This window comes from Hylobates moloch, unplaced genomic scaffold (assembly GCF_009828535.3).
Source record: "Hylobates moloch isolate HMO894 unplaced genomic scaffold, HMol_V3 SCAFFOLD_24, whole genome shotgun sequence".
Taxonomy (NCBI): Eukaryota; Metazoa; Chordata; class Mammalia; order Primates; family Hylobatidae; genus Hylobates; species Hylobates moloch.
The window spans coordinates 16836091-16859377 of NW_026652299.1; the positions used below are offsets into that span (position 1 = coordinate 16836091).

The 23287-nt window shown below is 39.2% G+C and overlaps 1 protein-coding gene across 3 annotated transcripts in view; it reads right to left on the reverse strand.

Annotated features, from left to right (window-relative positions):
- Positions 1 to 20416, reverse strand: part of CCNT2 (cyclin T2) — a 38276-nt gene extending 17860 nt beyond the window's left edge. For 2 of the 3 annotated variants that reach the window (XM_032145585.2, XM_032145584.2), the window contains exons 1-4: positions 20226 to 20416; positions 19353 to 19434; positions 2321 to 2449; positions 235 to 295 (exon numbers count right to left, since the gene is read on the reverse strand). In XM_032145585.2, the coding sequence (XP_032001476.1) occupies positions 235 to 295; positions 2321 to 2449; positions 19353 to 19434; positions 20226 to 20383 (430 nt within the window). In that variant the 5' untranslated portion in view covers positions 20384 to 20416. The remainder of the gene's footprint in view (positions 1 to 234; positions 296 to 2320; positions 2450 to 19352; positions 19435 to 20225) is intronic. The other variant, XR_004246487.2, reaches the window with a different exon arrangement.
- Between the last annotated feature and the right edge of the window lie 2871 nt (positions 20417 to 23287).

Consider the following 23287-nt stretch of genomic DNA (forward strand, 5'->3'; position numbering starts at 1 on the left):
CTGAAAACCTAATAAATCACACTGAAGGGTATGTTTACCATTCAATTTAACTATGCCAAATGAAATTAAATTCTAGAAAGGTAATTTCCTTATAACCAGGCAACCTTATCCTGTCTAAAACCTGTTTTAAAATAACTTTCTTCAATAATACAATTATTTCAGAAATCTTTTCACTTATTTAGAATGCTTTAGTGAAATACACACAAAAAGCCATTATCTGATGTAAGTACGTACCTAGAGTTTGTAGCATTATGGTTTCAAGTATAACCAGTTCTTGAGTCTGTTGAAGGTAAGCCTGTCAGATAAAAATATTATCAAATTGATTAAAATAAAAATAACATTCCTAGACTACATGACTGTTACATCTTGTGAGAATTACAGGTTGATTACAAAAGAACCACAGTAGTTTGAAAATATGGAGAAAATAAATTGAGGGTGACAGAGAAAACCTGTCTTCTGTGGCAAGCCTAAACTGAATTACTTTCTGTAACAGGAAACAAACAGCAAAAAAACAAAAACCTAACCAATACGAAAGAGGGTTAAGTTAACTGAAATAAGGAGATGTGCACAGTCTGTAAAGTCAAACAACCTAGGCATTGGTGCTTCAAGAGATATTAAAGACAGGAAGCACCAAGTCAATTAAAAACATCCAACTCAAACCTGCCTTTAACCCAAACCTGGCTTACAAACTCACTCTAGGACATTTCATGTGGTAATTCCTCAAAAGTCACAGTAAGTCACTGAGTTAATTTTAGAATTAACTTCCCTGCCACCTTAGAAACGACCAAACATACCAAAATAATGTATCTCATACCCACGGGGAAATAAATACCAGAGAACCTCCTTACTCAATTTCAAGAAATTATCCGTCTATTACAATTACTCTGGAAATAAAGGATATGAAAAATTTACTGCTGTCCTATTCTGAAATCATGACAATTGACCAAAGTGATAAGGAAATACTATATTACTGATATGAATATACCTATACTCATTTTTGTAAGGACATATTGCTAAAGCCAGAGAGTAAAAGTACCTTTCATTTGATTTATGCTCTACTTTGAAAGGTCATTGAGCTGATTTTTAAAACGGTCAATTTCTATTATTTAAACAGTGCCCCAAGAAATAGTTCTGAATTTGTACAGTTAATAGAAACTGTAGGAATTATCTTTAAATAATGACAACCTATTATTTAATGGCTACAGTAATAGTTTACTCCCTTAAAGCCAACATCTATGATAAAACTTGCCATTAATAAAATCAGATATAGTTCCATTGAAGCTTAAATTAATCTGGACTTTGAATTAATATAATCTGTTAGTCATTCAATGGGTAAAAGTTCCTGATTAAATAACTCGAGATGCTAGAAAAAAAAATTTTTTTTTTTTGAGACGGTGTTTCACTCTTGTTGCCTAGGCTAGAGTGCAATGGCGTGATCTCGGCTCACCACAACCTCTGCCTCCCGGGTTCAAGTGATTCTCCTGCCTCAGCCTCCCAAGTAGCTGGGATTACAGGCATGTGCCACCATGCCTGGCTAATTTTGTATTTTTAGTAGAGATGGGGTTTCTCCATATTGGTCAGGCTGGTCTCAAACTCCCGACCTCAGGTGATCCACCTGCCTTGGCCTCCCAAAGTGCTGGGATTACAGGCATGAGCCACTGCGCCTGGCCGAAAATTTTTAAAGGGCCACAATTCTAACTTCCATCTTAAGATGTCAGAAAAATTTAAAATAGTTCTTTCAAATAAGGTCTATTACAATGTTGATGATAAAGTTGTCTGGAAAGGAACATTACTCTAGGAAAATTAAAATACTAAAAAAATGCAGCTCATGAAAGCATAATAAAATGCAGCTTTATGTATCAGAGAGATAAGTAGTAGTACATGCATTAAAAAAGGAATAATACTTTAAAAAGACTACTCATCTAGGGGTAAATTCAGAAGATTTTCTGTTCCTTCATCTGTTGACAATTTAAGGAGTTATTTATATTCTGGTCTCAGATACAGCTTCCAGTGGAGGTGATAGGACTTACCCTCTACATGTATCATAACTCTGAACAACAAAACGTGAAACAAAAGTATCTTTGAATCAACAAAGCATCTGCAATCAAAGCCTTCTATAATTCAGAATGACATCCAAATTCATGAACATACATGATATGTTTTTCTGCCAGGCTGCTTCCTGGCACTGCATTCCTAAGAAGTAATAAAATAAGCAGCATTTTGAAGGCAACACTAATTGAACTGTGTATTTTTGTTAGGCCTACATTACAAAAAAGTTTCAAATTTACAAAGAAAAATAAAAAACCCAGTATTTACATACATCACATTTAGTATCCAGCAGTGGCTCTAGAGGATGAAGACAAGCATGTGCTACTTTGATAACATGTTCAAGTTTTCGAGCCTGTTCTTCCACTTTTGCAGCCAAAAACAATGCAGTAGACGATATTATCTGCAGAAAAGATAAAACTCTGGTCATTTAAAAACAAATACATTTCAAAAAACCCTCTATTTTCTTCTCTTTTTTTTTTTTTTTTTTTTTTTTGAGGTGGAGTTTCGCTCCTGTTGCCCAGGCTGGAGTGCAGTGGCGTGATCTCGGCTCACTGAAAGCTCCACCTCCCAGGTTCAAGCGATTCTCCTGCCTCAGCCTCCCTGAGTAGGTGGGATTACAGGCATACACCACCACACCGGCTAATTTTTGTATTTTTAGTAAAGACAGGGTTTCACCATGTTGGCCAGGCTGGTCTCGAACTCTTGAGCTCAGGTGATCCATCTGCCTCGGCCTCCCAAAGTGCTGGGATTACAGGCGTAAGCCACCGCACCCAGCCCAAACCCTCTATTTTTTAAGGGGGGAGGTGTGCAAGGAAGGAATGCAATATTAATAGTATGAACTGTGAGGTGGGCTATGACAAGACTGATGTAATAGTTTTAATAAAGTTATTCATTAAATAGAACTAATCTATAAATCTGTTTTACAGTTTTGCACACAGAACAAAGGGGAAAAGGGAAAAGACATACTAAGTAAGTTGACTGAACATACTAAAAATGCTAAAGAGAAAGTTTAAATAATATTAATTTGCACATTGTGGAGGCAAAGAAGAAAATAAACAAAAAGATGATGCTATACCTAAAAAAAAAGAAGATGAAAAGTGGATCAAGTATACCCACTATACTCCTTGTCTAGGCACAGAGTCACCATTTTCTAGTACTCTTTTAAATCAAGCAATGATTCATTGTGTGGCTATAACTGCCACACAAGATAGTGAAGATACCTTCACTATCTTGTTGAAGGAACAGAAAAACCACCTAGAGGGCAAAATAAGGAGGATTCTGAATATAAAACTGTTACTTAATTATCTCTATTACTTAACTATAGCAATAATGAAAGCAGCTACAACACTGGGGTATAAGCGTGTAATATAAACCAATACAGTAGAAACTTTGCCAATCAGAGATCCAGAAATTAGCAATTTTTTTTTTTAGCTCAGTAAATTAGGTCCTTGGGACAGAAGTATAAGAACACAAGCACTACAAAGATACTAAGACAGAGAAACATGAAGTTTGAATATGTACCCCAAAAGTTAATAATAAACCAAGTAACTGCGGACTTAGAAAATAGGCATAAAATAAACTCAAATAATGTTTTAAGATTACATTCAAGAAATTTCCCACGGGAAGATAATTTCTAAGTGTCAAGATTTGAGTACCCATTTTTCAAGAGATGAACATTTGAGCCTCACTATGTCTTGGGGGTGGTCAACAATTACCGTACAGAAACAATGCCAAACTGGAGGTGAGGAAAATTTCTGACAGAGGGACAGTGGATCCTTTCAGTATGAGATCTTTTAAAATTTAATATGAAACTTAATCACTGGATTTAGGATCTGAAAAGGACCTTTCTAGTCCAACTGCATTTGCAGATGTGTAAATGAAATAAAAATGACTTCAAGAAGTTTTCTTTCTGCTAAATCTTTAAAACAGATGTAAAATAGAGTTTGGCTCCCAAGAACTAGAAATAATGTTACCTTAAAACGAGTGAATAATTTTAATTTGGCTTTCAACTTATTTCTTCCTTTTAAAATTACAACAAGGAAAGGATGAGAAAAATTGAGAATGCTCAAAAGAGTAATTTAGTCTGGAAGTAGCTTGAACACAGAACAGAGTTCTTTATTTGTGTTCCTAGTATTTAGCACCATGTGGCTGTGGTTCAACTTGTTGAATGAATATGTATAATATATAATGGCACCAATATTAAATTCAAAGTATTCCAAATGCCACTATAAAAATCTGAGAGCTGATGCCCACATAAGACATTCAAGAAAATGAAGACACTCTCAGTTTCCCACAATCTCTCATTTATTATCATTATTCATGTCTAACAGAGGAATGGCTAATTAAGCCTTCAAATGCTAAAACTATTTGTCAGAGTAAAGCAACAGAGGCTCAGGTCAAAAGTCAAATTAGACCGAATTTAGTACTTAAACTTCCTTCCTGTCAGATGATCCAGAATTTCTCTTACTTGCCTGAAAGACACTGGTCAAGAAATACTTTCCAACTAAACACTAACACCAACACTCTTCCAAAGTTCCTGGTGAAATCCACTAATTCCATTCACATTCCTTCTCTATAACCTGCAAACATTTTCCTCCATCAAGGCTGTAAAAACAAAACAAAACACCTTTCTAGATAAATATTTTGTGAGTATCCATGTGAGGCTTTAATTTCAAGGATGATTAAGGAAGGTGATCAAACTAGGTACTACTACTTTTTGTATGGAAGGTGATTTTGTTGTGAGGCTTAAAAGAATTCCAAATGTTTTGGGTAACAGAAATATTACTAGTTGGTCCATAGCTTTTAAAGGTGAGCATACTTTTGAAGCCAACAAACATTCACTGGCACATGCGAGCTTGGTTCAAGCCAAATAATTCACACCAGCATTGTTGGAGGAGTACAGCTGGTCTGGTTCAGGTAACCAAACAATTACAAACTGAGATTCAGTTCACTGAGGACAGGGACCGTGCACTATTTATTTTCGTATTTTGGACCTAGTTTAATAAAGGTTCTCAAATTAAAGGGAAAAAAGTAAAAGGAATGCGAATAGTGTTTAGAACTGTTTGAACTCTGAATACTGTCATGAGTTTGTTACTCTAGCAGATATATAACTATTTCAAGTAAATGTAACATTCTCAAAACAAGACAAATTTCTATAGAAATATATCATACAAATCATGGAGACAGGGAGGTAGATAGAGGTGACAGAGACAGCTGTAGCCATGCTGCCTCAAGTGGAATCTTGGCTCTGTGATCTGACTAGCCTAGACAATTTACTTATTCTCTTTCTGGCTCAGTTTCTGCATCTGTAAAATGGGAGAAATATTAATAGTACCTGCTTGTAAAGTTGTGTGAGGATTAAATGAACCAATATACACAGGACTTAGAATAGTGCTCCCTAGTACTATGACTCAAATATTATTATTATGTTGAAAAAATTTAAAAATTGTGCATATTAATGCTGATTTTAAATTTAAAAAACAATTTAACAAGTGTATTTTTTAAATTCCCTTCTCTCTTGCTCACCTTCTTCCTTTCACAGGTAAACTTAATTCCTGGAGGGTCTTGCTGCAGTCTAAGCAAGCATATCCAAACACTGAATTTATGATACTTGACATTACTTCAATGATTTACATGCGTATTCCTTTCACTCCTTCTCTTTTTTATTCCTTTTTGTTTCCATTCCTACTTCTTGATCTGACTCCTTTCCTTCTCCATTTTTTCTCCTCCTGCCCACTCCTGGCTGCTGTCTCCCCTCTCTGCTCCTGATACCCTTACTGCTGATATTCTTCACTCTCCACTGCTGGCTTCAACCTTGATAGCGGAGGCAAGGTCAGGCTGAGTTAACAAAAAGTCTGGGTAATTTCTAAGTCACCGAAGATGGCTGTATTCAGTTTCAATGAATCATTCTAGTCCTTATTCTCTTAATATTAATAATTAATCCTGTGCAAACACTTTGTGGGTGCATTTGTATTTAAGAACTAGCCAAAGCCATCTGATTACTCTTCAACATTAAATCTCCCAGTCCAGGAAAACCCCAACAGAAGCAAAGAAAAGGCTTCCAAGTTTGCTTTTCACTTACTATTACCAACAGGTTCATTCTAACCTGTTCTTGTTTTTCATCTTTAGGTTCTATAGGCTAGTGATGCCATTTCTCCCCTTGCCCTTAATTGCCCTGAACACCTCCCTATCCAATCCCTGACTAACACTAGGATAACTATTTTCAGTGCCTTGAAACGGACTCCATTAATAAATATTCAGCAAGCTCTAGTCAGACTATCACAGTTCAGAAATTGGAAATTTCTTGCTAAGGCTATAGTTTAGGAGAAGGGATAGTTGTATAACCTTACTACAGGCTTATAGAAAGAAGGTCTTAGAATAAGAAAAGGAAAGTAGAGGAAAGACAAGAGAGGTAACAAGCCGACAAAGAAGGAAGTGGAATAAGTCAAAATGCCCATTTGTTAACTGGCATTTGCCAAGTGTGAGCCTATCAAACCAAAATTCCAGCACATTGTTAAAAAGTGGTTTAAATCCTTAATTTTGCTGCACTAGAAACACCAGCATTAAGGAATTGCAGAAAATGTTATTAACCCAGTGTGGCATTTTAGTTGTTTTCTTACTCAAATAATTATGTGACTGAAAGACTGACGTGAAAGAAAATTTGTATTAAAAAATTAAAAAAAATCTTCAAGCTGGATGTTGAGATACCTAATTACATTAAAAAGAAAGCTGGGTTAATAACGGCCCCAAAATATCAGTATTCAATATTGCTGAAAAGCAGTACTGATTAAGAGAATAAGGCTTGATTTCCATAGAATAGCTACATTATACTTAAACAATATACTGAAAATGGTTAACATAACCGGCATTTAAAAAGTTATTTAGTGGGGAGTACCTGAGCATTACGAATGTTTCTAAAAAAGAAAAAATATCAGCCGAGCGTGGTGGCTCATGCCTGTAATCCCAGCACTTCTGGACGCCGAGATGTGCGGATCACCTGAGGTCAGGAGTTTGAGACCAACAGGTCAGGAGTTCGAAATCAACATGGTGAAACCCCGTCTCTACTAAAATACAAAAAAACTAGCCAGGTATGGTGGCACACACCTGTAATCCTAGCCACTTGGGAGGCTGAGGCAGGGGAATCGCTTGAACCTGGGAGGCGGAGGTTGCAGCGAGCACCACTGCACTCCAGGCTGGGTGGCAAAGTGAGATTATCTCAAAAAAAAAAAAAAAAACAAAAAAGAAAAAATGAAAAAAAATCAACTTATAAAGTATACTTAGTATTTCATAGTTAAGGCTCTATCTACTCTCTTATATAGACACAGCTCCTAACAGCCTACAATAAATACTAAAAAATACCACTCTAAGTCCCAGCTACCTGGGAGGCTGAGGTGGGAGGACTGCTTGAGTCCATGGGTTTGAGGCTAGCCTGGGCAACAGAGTGAGATCCCTTCTCTTAAAAAACCAAAAGGACAAAAAATGACTTGTATTGTGAGACAAGAACATTAACATTGCACAGGCATTCAAATATACTACATAAATGTTACAAAAGGCCACTTTCCTTCGAACAGATTATCACGAAGATGGCAGTACTCCCCAAATTTATCTACAGATTCAATGTGATCCCTATAAAAATCTCAGCTTCCTTTTTTTGCAGAAACTGATGAGCTTGATCCTAAAATTCAAATGGATATACAAGGGACTAAGAATAGCCAAAACAATCTTGAAAAAGCACAAAGTTGGAAGACTCGTATTTCCTGTATTCAAAAGTTATTACAAAGCTACAGTAATCAAGACTATGTGGTCTGCATAAGGGGATGGAATAGAATCTAGAGTCCAGAAATAAATGCTTACATTTATGATCCATTGATTTTCACTAACAATCCCAAGAAAATTCAGTGGGAGAAAGAACTCTTTTCAGCAAATGGTGCTGGGACAACTGTATATTCAAATACCAAAAAAAAGAGCCTGGCATGGTGGCTTATGTCTGTAATCCCAGCACTTTGGGAGGCCAAGGCAGGCGAATCACGAGGTCAGGAGATCGAGACCATCCTGGCTACCACGGAGAAACCCCGTTTCTACCGTATCTACTAAAAATACAAAAAATTAGCCAGACGTGGCGGCAGGCGCCTGTAGTCCCAGCTACTTGGGAGGCTGAGACAGGAGAATGGCATGAACTTGGGAGGTGGAGCATGCAGTGAGCCGAGATGGCGCCACTGTACTCCAGCCTGAGGGACAGAGCAAGACGTCTCAAAAAAAAAAAAAAAAAAAAAATTCAAATCCGTATTTACATCATACATGAAAACTAACTCTAAAGGAATCACAGACCTAAATGTAAGAGCTAAATCTATAAAACTCTTGGAAGAAAAGACAAATAAATCTTTATGACTCTAGTTCAGGTAAAGGTTTCTTAGATATGCTATCAAGAACACAAGTTACAGAAGAAAAACATTAATAAACTGGATGTTTGTGGTGCAAATACCACCAAGAACATAAAAAGGACAATGCATAGAATGGGGGATATCATTTCACACCGTTAGGATGGCTACAATAAAAAAAAGATGAGAAATGTGATGATATTGGAACCCTCACACATTGTGAGAACACAAAATGGTATGGCTACTTTGGAAAACAGTTTGGCAGTTCCTCACAATGTTTTTTAAAAGCTATCCAAAAAGATTACCGGAGTCTAAAGTTGCCATACCAATCCAGCAATTCCACTCTCATGTATCTCTCACCCGTAAGAAATGAAAACATACGTTCACATAAAAACTTGTATATGAATGTTCATAGCAGCATTATTCATAATACCCAGTGGAATGGCTAAGTGTAATCAACCCAAATGTCCATCAGCTGATCAATGGATAAATAAAAGGAGGTACAGCCGCATGACGAATAGAATATTAATTACTCTGCGTAAAAAGGAATGAAGTACTAATACATTCTACACCATGAATGGACCTTGAAAACATGCTTCGTGAAAGACCATATATACATGATTCCATTTATATGAAATGTCCAGAATGGGCAAATCTATGGAGACCAGAAAATAATTTAGGGGTTGCCCAGGGTTGGGAAGGGGAGTGGGACTGGTGAACTGCTGCTAACAGGAACCAGGTTTCTTTTTGGGGTGATAAAAATATTCTAAACATAGACTGTGGTGATGGTTGCACAACTCCGTGGGAGCCACTGAATTATGCATTCTAAATAGGTGGATTTTACGGTATATGAATTGTATCTCTCCTTCTCTCTCTCTTTTTTTTTTTAAGCAGCTAACGTTAAAGACATCTATTTAGGCCAGGCGGGGTGGCTCATGCCTGTAATCCCAGCACTTTGGGAGGCCAAGCCAGGTGGCTCACTTGAAGTCAGGAGTTCAAGACCAGCCCGGCCAACATGGTGAAACCCTGTCATTACTAAAAATACAAAAATTAGTCAGGTATGGTGGTGCATGCCTGTAATCCCAGCTACTCAGGGAGGCTGAGGCAGGAGAAACGCTTGAACCCAGGAGGTAGAGGCTGGAGTGAGCTGAGATTACACCACTGCACTCCAGCCTGGGTAACACAGCAAGATTCTGTCTCAAAAAAAAAAAAAAAAAAAAAAAGGAATCTATTTATTAGTTCTCTCTCTCTCTCTTTGTTTGTGAGACAGGGTCTTGCTCTGTCACCTAGGCTGGAGTGCAGTGGCATGAATGTGGCTCACTGCAGCCTCAACCTCCTGGGCTCAAGCGATTTTCCTGCCTCAGCCTCCCAAGTAGCTGGGACCACAGGCACACACCAAGATGCCAGGCTAATTTTCTTTTAAATTAATTTTTGTAGAGACAGGGTCTTGCCAAGTTGCCCAGGCTGGTCTTGAACTCCTGGGTTCAATCCTCCCACCTCGGTCTCCCAAAGTGCTGGGATTGCAGGTGTGAGCCCCCATGCCTGGCCAGATCTCCATAGATATAGTGTGCATGCACTAACAAAAGAAACTTCAAGGAAACCGAAAGCCTAATCATAACATAACAAATACTAATAAACAATGTGCATCTTAACTATGTATAACTTTATCACACATTTGTTAATTTAAAAGTAGAATCAGGTTTTGTTTTGAGAATATCAATTTCTTAAACAGCAAGTAACATTTTGGCATTTACATTATGCAATTAAATTATTTTTTAAAAAGCAATTATTTCATAAAATTATTAATTTGCTTGTTTGTGTAACAAAAATAATTTTAACAGATATTTAAGACTACATAAAGTGAACCATATCAATTCAAACAGTTACTCATACTAGGCATTCAAAACCCCAATTGCGGAGTTATAGCAACACAAAGTAACTGAAATATCTACTTTGGGGTGGGGGTGTGGAAATACCTGGTATCCTCTCTGAATCCTTGCATCATTTAAAGATTGCCCCCAAACCCTCAGAATTTTCTCTTCCTGCCCTCTCAGGTATTTCTTTTTAAGCATGGAACTATATAAAGTTTCATTATCTGCCAATTTTTGGCCACAGAAGAAACATCTTTCCCATTTTTTTTTTCAACTTCTAAATGAACCCTCAGTTTAAGATTAGTGTGAAAGTGCACATTTGCCTTTGGAAGGAATTACTATAGTGTGAATGGCCAATAGTAATTCTATTTGTTAGTGGATACAAATGACTATAGCCCACACCATCACTGTCAAATAGAAATATAAGCTGGGCATGGTGGCTCATGCCTGTAATCCCAGTACTTTGGGAGGCCGAGGCGGGCGGATCACCTGAGGTCGGGAGTTCTAGACCAGCCTGACCAACATGGAGAAAACTCGGCTCTACTAAAAATACAAAATAAGCCGGGCATGTTGGGGCATGCCTGTAATCCCAGCTACTTGGGAGGCTGAGGCAGGAGAATTGCTTGAACCTGGGAGGCGGAGGCTGTGGTGAGCCGAGATCGCGCCACTGCACTCCAGCCTGGGCAACAAGAGTGAAACTCTGTCTCAGAAAAAAAAAAAAAAAAAAAGAAAGAAATATAATGTGAGGCCGGACACGGTGGCTCATGCTGTAATCCCAGCACTGTGGGAGGCCAAGGCAGGTGGATTACCTGAGGTCAGGAGTTCGAGACTAGCCTCACCAACATGGTGAAACCCCATCTCTACTAAAATTAGCCGGGTGTGGTGGCACATGCCTATAATCCCAGCTACTTGAGAGGCTGAGGCAGGAGAACTGCATATTGTCAACTAAGCACAAGCCATTAACTTCACTTTTAACTTTTAACAACAAATAGGTGACTTCTACAGTTCTCGTCCATTTCTTTTTCTATCTCAGCTCCAAATAATGTAGAGAAAAATTCACGTTACATGTATTTCCTTATATATAGCCATATAAAGAGTATGTAATATGTCACTAAATAATCAGAGCCTTAGCTTATTTAAGGGTAAAATATTAGGTTAACACCAGAAAATGCAGAGTGGTAAGGAGATTCCATTGTTTCCCCTAATCCCTAGAACATGTGTAAATATGTACTCCCTAGAATGTAAATGTATGTTTATAATAAAATGCAGTGATCTAATTGGATTTTCACTTAAAAAATTACCTTAACCAGTTTTAGGTATTAATACTAAAAACAAAACTCCTGTTCTGAAATGGCCTTGAAAATCAGTTTATAAACTATATAAAATCTGTCTGATTTTATACTGAGACATTTGTATGCCCTGGCCAATGCAAACACTCAATGCACATTTGTTAATATATAAACCTATTCTACGCCATACACCTAAGTTTAGAATTTGTTATGGTTTGAAAGGGCCTTGGATCTTGCAGGACTGGGTTCACTCTCTTGCACTTCTGCCATGCAATGACTCAACAAAAAGGATGAGCTAGGACCACAGAAAAGCATATAAATTACCAGGGCTAAAATATACATGTATCTGTGTGTGCAGAGAAAAGGTATGAGTTATTTCACAATTATTTAATTTTACAATCATTTAATTTTGCAAAAAAAAATTTAAGCGGCTTCAGGAATACTTTATAAGACTTGTATAATAATACAGAGTCACTGAAGTCAGCATCCCTGTAATTAGGCAGATAAGAGCAGCATGTTTCAAAATAACATTTAAAGCTTTCTGGGGAAGTTCTAGAGTAGCTTTCAGAATTAATTTGAGAAAATCAGTCAAGAATATCATATATTCTTTGTAATGCCTATCAATAAATGAACTCTCCCACAGCTTCCTTATTTAACATAAACTTCAAGTGATTTATTCTTTTAAAAAAAATCAACTTCATCTTCCCAGAAGTATTTATAAGTACATTTAAATGATAGCCTATTGTGGTCCCACTGATGATTTACCTGAAGAATTCTGAGATGATGGCTGCAGAGGGGATACCTAAATCCCCACAGAAAAACAGAGCAACAAGATAGCAAAACCAAAACCCCATGGATAGTTACAACCAAATCACACGACAGGCCATTCCTAGGGAATTCCTAATATATATGAATGAGGACAAAACAGACTACTATGTCAACCTACACAGCACAGCGCAACAAGATGCAAAGGAATGGGGCATGTGCTGGACTTGATAGAAGAAGAACCTCAAAGAGCCAAAAGACATTCACTGGAAATCATGGCAGGCCAATGTGAGAACAGCAGCTAGAACTGGAAGTTTTGCCAGTCCAATAAGTAGATGGATGCAAGAGACCTACAGTAAGGAATAAAAGACTGAAGCTAACTTCTACGAACTTTTGAAATTGATCTCCCAAGGTTCTCTTCCAAGACTCCAGTTTGAAGAGAAACCACCGGGAGGAAAAGCACAATCAGCAAGATAGGAACAATGGAAAAGAGAAACTAAAAATGTGGAGGGGAAGAGGGCCAGAAACTCCCAGAAAGTAAGCTGCTACACTTCTGAACATTATACAAAATAACAGAAAAGGGAGCTCTGTGAAATTATTAAAGCACTCTGAAGGTACATCACCTTTTTAAAGTTCGTATCTCACAAAAAATGAGTAACCGAAGAGTATTCAGTTCACACAAAGACAGTGTAAGAAAAGATTAGAAGAGTGGTGCTTAAAGTGACAAATCACACTGGAAAGAGCTGCTTTAGGCTGAGTGTTGGGAGGCTAAGGCAGGAGGACTGCTTGAGTCCAGGGGTTTAAGAACGGCCTGGGCAACACGGTGAGACCCGTCTCTACAAAAATTAAAAAAAATTAACTGTGTGGTGCCACGTACCTATAATCCCAGCTACTTGGGAGGCTGAGGTGGGGGAATCACTTGAACCCAAGAGGTTGAGGCTGCAGTGAGCCATGAATGCACCACTGCACTCCAGCCCGGGTGTCAGAGCGAGACCTAGTCTCAAAAAAAAAAAAAAAAAAAAAAGGCAGCTAGCCAAGTTTCCAATATTATTGGAATCTAGAGTTACCATATGATCCAGCAATTCTACTCCTGGATATAAGCCCAAAAGAAACCAAAAACACAAGTCTACATAAAAACTTGTACACAAATGTTCTTAACAGCAATATTCATATTAGCCAAAAAGTGGCTAACAATCCAAATATCCACCAACCAATGAACATATATCTAAAATGTGGTCTAGCCATACAGTGGAATAATGGGTAGTACAGCAAGAAAAATAAACAACCTACTGATAAATACAACAACACAGATGAGCCTTGAAAATACGGTAAGTGAAAGAAGTCAGTCACAAAGGACAACATATTGTATGATTCCATTAATGAAATGTCTATTAATAGGCTAGGGGAAGAATAGGGAGAAATGACTGCGGGGTTGGGGGTTTCTTTTTGGTGTAGCGAAAACTTCTAAAAATTGATGCACACCTCTGTGAATATTCTAAAAAACCCCACAAACCCCATGGAATCATACTTTCAATGGGTGAAATGTACAGTATGTGAATTATATCACAAAAACGGCAAAAATCAAGTAATTATCCTATATGATATGTAGCACTGGGTGTCCATATAGGGGATGAATCAAGAATTCCAATACAAAAATACCAATTTGTAAGTAAGAAATGACAGAATTAGAGTATCGCCAATGAATGAAAGGACCCAGGCATTGAATACCAGCAGCCACTAACACTACAAAGAGAGATAACCAGACTTTAGACCTTCTGACGAAAGAACATTAACACCATCTATAGTCTTGCCTAAGGGATCTAACAGGAGTCTGATTAAGTTTCTGGATCTAATCATCAATTTTTCCAGGAATGCAAGAACAAAGGAACACAGTAAACTGCACCATGAGTATACAATCAGCAAAATTCAGACAGTTGGAAACTCTACAGGTCACACACTCTAGGGTCCTTCAACAGATAAAACTTAGGTGACATAAAAGGATGGAGGGGAAACATGCATACTGAGAGACTTCGAAGACTTACCAAATTTTTAATAATAAGCAAGGTCTATGGTATTTGGGAATGGAGAGTTGGGTGCTAAAACTATAAAGAAAGTGATTACTGTTAGAGTAAGAATACTGGGGCCAGGTAAGGTGGCTAATGCCTGTAATCCCAGCACTTTGGGAGGTCGAGGTGGGGGGAATCACGATGTCAGGAGTTTGAGACCAGCCTGACCAATATGGTGAAAACCCGTCTCTACTAAAAATACAAAAATTAGCTGGGCGTGGTGGCACACGCCTGTAATCCCAGCTACCCAGGAGGCTAAGGCAGGAGATTCACTTGAACTCAGGAGGCGCAGGTTGTGCCACTGCATTCCAGCCTGGGCGACAAGACCAGACTCCCATCTCAAAAAAATAAAAAGGAATACTGGTTACTTTTGGAGGGAGGGGGTCGACACTGAGTTGAGCACATGGAGGCATTCTGGGGTAGTTGGCAAAGTTCTATTTCTTGACTTGGTTGGTGATTACAAGGTTGTTTTATAATAATCCACTAAGCTATATATTTGTTTGGTGGTTTTATATATTTTATAATAAAAAAGAAAACACTCATCTCATATATGTACAGTTATACTACAGCACTATAAACTCCCAAATAGATGGAATACAACTGGATGCGAATAGGATTCAAAAGGAAGATCAGAGAGATAAATTCACAAATGGAAAAGAGAGTTATCTGGGGAATGCTTTATGAAAGAGTAGCAACTTCAGCTGAGTCTTAAAACATGACAGAGCACAGTCACATGAAAGCAAAGAGAAAGCACCCTAAGGAAAAACAGTGATACACAATGCACAAATGCTAACACTGATGTATCGTTGAAAAAGAGGAATTTGGGACTTATAAAGAGGACCTTGTTGGATTTAGTGCAATGAGGTGGGCAAATCAAAATCTGAGGTTTTTTCATTGTTTACTTTATAAATCTTAAAAATCACTGGCATAAATTGCTACTGTGCTCTACTTCTGAAATATACTAGAATAGGAAAAAGTGAGAACTACAGTTTGGGATTAAGCAAAGGACTTGGGTTCAAATCCCAGCCACGTAATAATTTTAATTTTGGACAAATCACTTAGTAACTGCGTCTGCTTCCTTAGGAGAATACTTTACCTGAGAAAACAAGACAAATATAAAGTGCCTGGCTCAGTGAGATCTTAATAAAATTTCAAACAAGTAATTTATAGTTTAAAAGGAATTTAAAAATCATCTAGGCTAATCGTCTCAAATTTACAAGTTAGTACCTACTACATTGAAGAGCACAGATACACAAAACTTGCGCTATGCAGAAAGTTCTACTGGGCAACACTGCAGTATTTTTGAGTAATGCTAATGGATCTTGGGCATAAGATTATTCTTGGATTAATTATTGCTTTATTAAACTAAAAGGCAGAAAGAGAAGTGAGCTATGAACACCTGCTTAGACTTCACAATGAAACACGTGCTGATTTGACTCCTGTAAAACATGACCAGAGTATAACAATGAATTGAAATGAACAGGAGAAAAAGCAAAATTTATTTATTTTTTATTATTATTATTGTTTTTTGAGACGGAGTCTCACTCTGTTGCCCAGGTTGGAGTGCAGTGATGTGATCTCGGCTTACTGCAACCTCCGCCTCTCAGGTTCAAGCGATTCTCCTGCCTCAGCCTCCCCAGTAGCTGGGATTACAGGCACATGCCACCACACCCAGCTAATTTCTATATTTTTAGTAGAGATAGGGTTTCATCATGTTGGCCAGGCTGGTCTTGAACTCCTGACCTCAAGAGATATGCCCACTTCAGCATCCCAAAGTGCTGGGATTACAGGCATTAGCTACCATGCCAGGCCCTACAATGCCTTTAAATCTTGCATATTATACATGGAGTTCTGATTGCTAGAGCTCAAGAAACAGGCAATGGAACTAAGTAAAGAGAAGATGGAAAAGATCAAATAAATTGGAGATGTGCTATGAGAACAGACCATGACCAACAAAAATACTTAGAAAAGGGTGTGCTCTTTACAACCTAATCTTAAGAGACCTGGAACTGGTATAAGAAAAAAAATGCATCACAAAAGACCAAATTAGGAGTTTCTAAGAGAAGCTGGGTCAATATCTACTTAAGTGTGACTTGGGGGGTGGGTGCTTTCCCTCAGTATATGCCTTGGCATCAATTTTGGCTCCAGGGCTTTTACACTTCACTAAATTTATTTTTGAGCTTGATCCAGCAAGGCCATTCTTTATTAATTCTAATTACATGAACCTCATTGTATCTAGTGAACAAAGTATAGAGTTATCTAATTAGGCTACATATAAAAGTCATTTACTGCTGACAGCTATTCAACTCTGAGTAACTGACAAAAGAACTCAATGATAAGAGACCATTTCTGGGTCACCAAAACATGCTGATACCGATTTTATTCTTAAATATTAATACAACAGCACATTACTTTTGGGGGTTTTAAAACTTTTAATATGTCAATGTGGGAAAATACAATTAAGTCACCTGAACATTTAAAAATATTTTCGCACAGTTAATGGATGTTATTAATATTTACTATAAGACTAGATATAGTTTGTCACTAGCATCTTAACTTATTTAAGCTTGTTATTTCATAGGGTTTAATTTGCTGAAAGGTGTTCAGTTTACTCTGGTGAAGAGTCATGCTTTTTTAAGTATACCATAACATTTCAGTACATAGAAAAAAATTTCCCACTGATGTGGAATAACACAAATTTAAAAGCAACTCACATTCAATTTCAGACCACCCCCTTTGCCCTAAAAGAACGGGGGAAAAAAGATGAAAGTGAGGCTCTGCAATTGGTGCAAGTGCACTGACACAAATATAAAAACCACTTTTGATATTATAATAGCAAAGGTAAAAAAAGACAACAGACATGAAGGGTATAATATTATTTCTCAAAACAGAAATTAACAGATTTCAATTATTACTGACTCTACGTAAAAATGCTGAAGTTTACCTTCATACACAATAAGACATTAAAGAAGGTAATAAAAAATTAATACCGTGGCCTTTTTATTGAAGGAAAACATTCAAGTAAAATAGTGAAAGCTAGAATGCAAACGACAATCTAAACTTGTGAATTCTGGCTTTAAGCAGGGTATTTGTTGTAAAACACGCCAACCACGCCATAAAGACAAATTATAAGGAGGGCTCAAAACAAAGAAGTGAAGATGGCTGGGCACGGTGGTTCGTGCCTGTAATCCCAGCACTTTGGGAGGCCGAGGCAGACGGATCACCTGAGGTCAGTAGCTCAAGACCAGCCTGGCCAACATGGTGAAACCCCCTCTCTACTAAAAATACAAAAATTAGCCGGGTGTGGTGGCACACACCTGTAGTCCCAGCTACTCGGGAGGCTGAGGCAGGCAAATAGCTTGAACCAGGGAGGCAGAGGTTGCGGTGAGCCGTGACAGCACCACTGTACTCCAGCTTGGGTGACAGAGTGAGACGTTGTCTCAAAAAAAAAAAAAAATAAATAAAATAATAATAAATAAAAGAAGTGAAGACTTGTGGCTAGATCATTTATTGGAAGTAGAAAAGTATGCCTGATTCAGCAAATGAGACATCTGTAGCCATATAAAGAATAGTCAGAACTATTTTGATTCGTAATTTCTACCATTATTATCCAGGGTTACGTAAGGAAAGCCACATTTATATTAACATTCATTAGTTCACTACTGCCTTTGGAGACAATTTATATAAAAATTGAATTCCCTTAATCTAAATGTTATCACCAATGGCTTCCTTTCTCTTCCATAACACTATCATTGATGTAAGTGTTATGCACAAGAAATAACTAGGAAACTAGAAGCAACAGAGCAAGAATTATGCAGATTTAAAAAAGAAATAGAAGAAGTCTTCAAGAGACCCAAATGTATATTAAAATACATATGGTCCAAGATAAACCTATATGCCAAACTGATAAACAAAATAGGATCCGAAGAGATTAAGGTAGGACTCAGTCTAAACCATGAAGCCTTTCCTTCCATTTCAAAAATAATATTCTGAGGATCTTTCCTAGGATTGTTTTCTTGGCAAGTAAGTCCTAATGACTATCCACAAATAGAAAGTCTTCTTTGGTCCATTTTTCTACACATACCTTTCAGAATAATATTCTAAAAATAACTATGATAAAAAGTAACAAATAAAGATAGAATTAAAGCTGGGTTAAACATTGCTAAACAATATGCAATTTTCTTTAACACACAACACAGTATGCATGTTACTCAACATGCACCAAACTCGTATCTTTCATAAATGAAATTAACATTTCAACAAAATGCCATTACTCAATTTATCAAGGTTTACAGGTTATGTACCTTAATATTCAGTGTAAATTTTACTAATAATACATAAACATACCCCTGACGTACTATATCTGAAGCAAGAGTTGACGTTTGAATCACCCAAAATTTTAGGAGACAATTGATGCTAACGTGATAAACAGAAACGTTTGACATCTTAAGAAATTACTAAGTTAGCAAATGAAGAAATAAATTATTTCTACTAAATAGCTCTTTCAAAAGAACGTCATAATTAATTTAATCTCAATTGACAGTCTTTTAAACAATGAGTCCAACATAATTAAGATGTATCACAGAACGACCAGGCTTGCCCAATTCCACTGTACATCACTACTGAAATTATCCAAATGTTAAGTATAGAATTTAAATGAAGAAAATCTATGTAATAACTCTGTAAAGAAATAAATGTTTTTCTTTTTTAGCTTAAAAGGCCTGGGAGAGCTTAACAGTGCCTTGCAGTTTAATTCATCATAAATTTTAAAAACACAAAAACCCTGCATTTGAAGCAAAATATTTATCACGTGATATACGTTTACCACTAATTCAGAACACTAAATCCAACAACGCAATGACCAACTTTTTTTCTGCGTATCGATTTACCCTCAAATTTGCGGACGGTAAAAACAGACAACAAACTAGTACTTACATTTTTGTTGAATTTGGTGAAAGAATGGTGCATATAAAACCTGTGCATATAAACAATCGCAGTGTTTATTGTAAGCTGAGAGCTGGAACGTAATATTTAGGAAATATCTGACAAAAGCAAGATCTCATACCCAGAACAATTTTGATGGAAAATTCCGTTCTTTTCCAATACCTCCCATTCAAATCCAAACCCCAAACTGGAAATAAAGAAATAAATGCCCGCGGGGGGTGGGGCGGCAAGAAGAGAATAGGCTTGACGCCAAATAAATGGGAATAAGAACTGCTGATCTTTTCACTCTAACAGCGCTGAGGGCTCTGGAACTATTATCAACGGCTAGGACTGACTAAACTCAAAATGAAACAGTTGAAACGCGCGCACACACCCATACAAAACCACGCCAAGAACATAAAGATCTCCAGTGAGCTCCCAAGGTAGAAGAGAGCCGCCATCAAGCCGGCAACGAGAGCCGGGAAAGGCTGCGGAAAACACTTAGGCCTTTCAGCATCGCTAACCCTCCTACCTCTCAAACCCTTCGGGGTCAGGGACAAGTCCAAGGAGCCGCCCTTTTTCTGCAATAATCCCTAAAATTCCTCTTTCGCCTGAGCCACACTCCCATCCCCCGCCGCCACCACCACGCGCTGCCCCAAACAGATTACACAACGCAGGCTCCTGGCCCGCATTCCAGGGGTCCTATCTCCTCCTCCCCTCCTCTCCTAGCCCCTCACGGCTGCCCGAGCTGCAGCATTACTTCCCTGACCGCGGCGCCGAGGCCCAGCGAAGGCCCAGGCCGGCGGCGCCATGTTCGCGGGGCACCAGGCCCGGCGACCGGGCAAGGGAAACAGGGCGTGAGCGGCGGAGGATAGAAAAGGATACACATTGAGACGCTGTCCCATCTCCTGGATGAGGTTGGCCGCTTGCTGGCGGCAGGAGAGCTCTTTATCAGCCTCCACTCCGCAGCGGCGGCTCGGCGTGTTCTCCAGCTGTTCCCGAGTAAAGAACCACCGAGAAGAAGCTCCACGGCCCGACGCCATGACACTTCCTCCTCCGCCCGCTCCCTCATTCACCCCCCGCCCCTCCTGGCTCGCGGACTCCCCGCCAAGGCGCGCGACCCCGCCCCACTCCGCTTGCCGTAGAATACGCACCACCCTTTTTCACCACCGCCTCCGCCCTTGCGCATGCGCAGGGCCCGCTCTCCTGGTTCGCCCTAGTCTTTTGCTTTCTTTTTCTGCCCTCGGCTTCGCTCCTGCGCACGGGACCACAATGCTCCGCGCCGCTTGTCATTGGGAGGCGCCGAAGGTGGGTGTCGGTTCGGAAGGAAAAGGTCGGCGCAGCGCATGCCGGGTCTAGGGTTGGCAGGGCGAAGGGGCGGGGAGGGGAGGGGAGGGGAAAGTGGGAGAGGGTGGACTCTGGCAGGTGTGGAGAGAGGCGGTCGGGCGGCTGCGCTATGTGGGCCTGGGCGGGTACTTCGGAGGCCCGTCGGGCGCCTCCTTTGACGGGAGGGCTAGCGGCCCTTTAAAAAGAGAAAAATACCCTTCACTGTCGCAGCCTCACGCCACTACCTCCATTTTCTTTTCGGGCGGGTCCGCGCAGTCTCGTAGGCGTGCGACTCCGGCCTCCGCCACCAACAGTCTCCGCCTAGCGCGCGGCTCTGGCGTGGAGCTGGCGGGGAAAGAGTGCACGGGAAGTCACGCTCCATGGCTGTCCGCGCCTGAGTGCTTTTTTCACCCTACATTATCTTGTTTAAATCCCAGACCACCCGGTTTATTTTTATTTTTTCAAATTACTTGGCAAACGCTATCCAACTAGCAACGAGAAATTGAATTTCTAAATGAGGTGTTGAATCTAGACGGGGCGTGTTTTCAGGCCGCGCTGTGGTTTCTGCGAGACAAGGTTGGAGAGAATCAGATAGTGCAAGAGGAACTGAGTTAAAATTTAGGATTTCATGTGGGAACATCCCACATACCTGTTGATTAACTCCTGTATTTCTTCCTGTAAGAAAATGCCACAGAGCTTCACTCGGAGTTTGTGTTGTGAATAGGGTTTCTAAGTTTAAAGTCTTAACTATTTGGAGGCCGGGCACCGTGGCTCACGCCTGTAATCTCAGCGCTTGGGGAGGTCCAGTGGGCCGATCAGTTGAGGTCAGGAGTTCGAGGGCAAGGGCAACATGGTGAGACCCCGTCTCTACCAAAAATACAAAAATTTGCCAGGCTTGGTGGCGCGCCTGTTAGTCCCAGCTGAAGTGGGAGGATGGCTTGAGCCCAGGAGGTGGAGGCTGCGGTGAGCTAGATCTCGCTGCTACACCCCAGCCTGGGCGATAGAGCAAGACCTTGTCTCAAAAATAAAAAATAAAGTAATATCTATTTGCCAAACACCATGGAAGCAAGTGATTGTTTTGGGGCTCCCACGCTCAGCATACTGCATTGCACAAGAATATTGATTATAGTAGGCAGTTTTTGTAACAGTTGCTATTTCATGCTCACCTCCCTTGCTTTACGTTTTATGTTGCTTACAATTTCCAGGATAGATTGATTTAAAGCAACATTTTAAAAGTGCACACCCTTGGCCAGGTGCAGTGTTTCCGGGCTGTAATCCCAGCACTTTGGGAGGCCAAAGTGTTCTAGACCAGCCTGGGCAACATAATGATTCCCCATCTCTACAAAAGTTTTTTTTTTTAAATTAGCTGGATGTGGTGGTGTCTGTAGTCCTAGCTCCTTGGGAGTATCGCTTCAACCTGAGAGGTGAGGTTGCACCCCAGCCTGGGTGACAGAGTGAGATCCTGTCACACACACACACAAATAAAAGAAGTGCCCATCCTCAATATCCATTCATGATAAAAACTCAGCAAACTGAGAATAAAGGAGAACTTCCTCAACTTGATAAAGAGCATCTACAAAAATTCTGCAGCTAACAATAGATTGTTTCTATTGTGAGAAACTACATTCTTTCCACCTAAAGTCTGACAGAAGGCAAGCATGTCCCCTCTCACCAGTCTTTTCAACGTGGTACTGGATGTTCTAGATAACAAGAAAAGTAAACTCACAGTATGCATATTGGGAAGGAAGAAATAAAACTTCTTCTGTAGAATTTTAGGATACAAGGTTGAATACAAAAGTCAATTGTTTTCCTATATACCAGCAATGAACAATAGGAATTTATAATTAAAAAATGCCATTTACAATAGTACTGTCTCCCAAAGTAATACAGGTTGAGTGTCACGTATCTGAAATGCTTGAGACCAGATGTGTTTTGGATTTCAGATTTTTTTAGGTTTTGAAATATTTGAATTATAAATTTAGCTATTGAGCATCCTAATCCAAAAATCCTAAATCTGAAATGCGCCAATGAACATTTCCTTTGAATGTCATGTCGGGGCTTGAAGTTTTGGGTTTTGGAGTGTCTCTGATTTTCAGATTTAGGGATGCTCACCCTGTACTTAGATATGGATCTAGGCAGGGCGCAGTGGTTCACACCTATAGTCCCAGCACTTTGGGAGGCCAAGGTGGGGGATTGCTTGAGGCCAGGAGTTCAATACCAGCCTGGCCAACATGGGGAAACCTTGTCTCTACTAAAAATACAAAAATTAGCTGGGTGTGGTGGTGCATGCCTATAATCCCAGCTTCTTGGGAGGCTGGGGCATGAGAATTGCGTGGACCCAGGAGGCAGAGGTTGCAGTGAGCCAAGATCACTCCACTGCACTCCAGCCTGGGTGATAGAGCAAGATTCTATCTCAAAAAAAAAAAAAAAAAAGATATGGATCTGAAATATGTACAGGATCTATATGCAGAAAACTATAATAAAACTCTAATGGAAAAAATAAAAAAAGATTAGATAATAGAATGCTATTCTGAGTTCATAGATTAGAAGAATCAATTTAGATGTCAATTCTTCCCAGGTTGATCTACAAATTCAGTGCAATCCCAACCAAAATTCCAGCA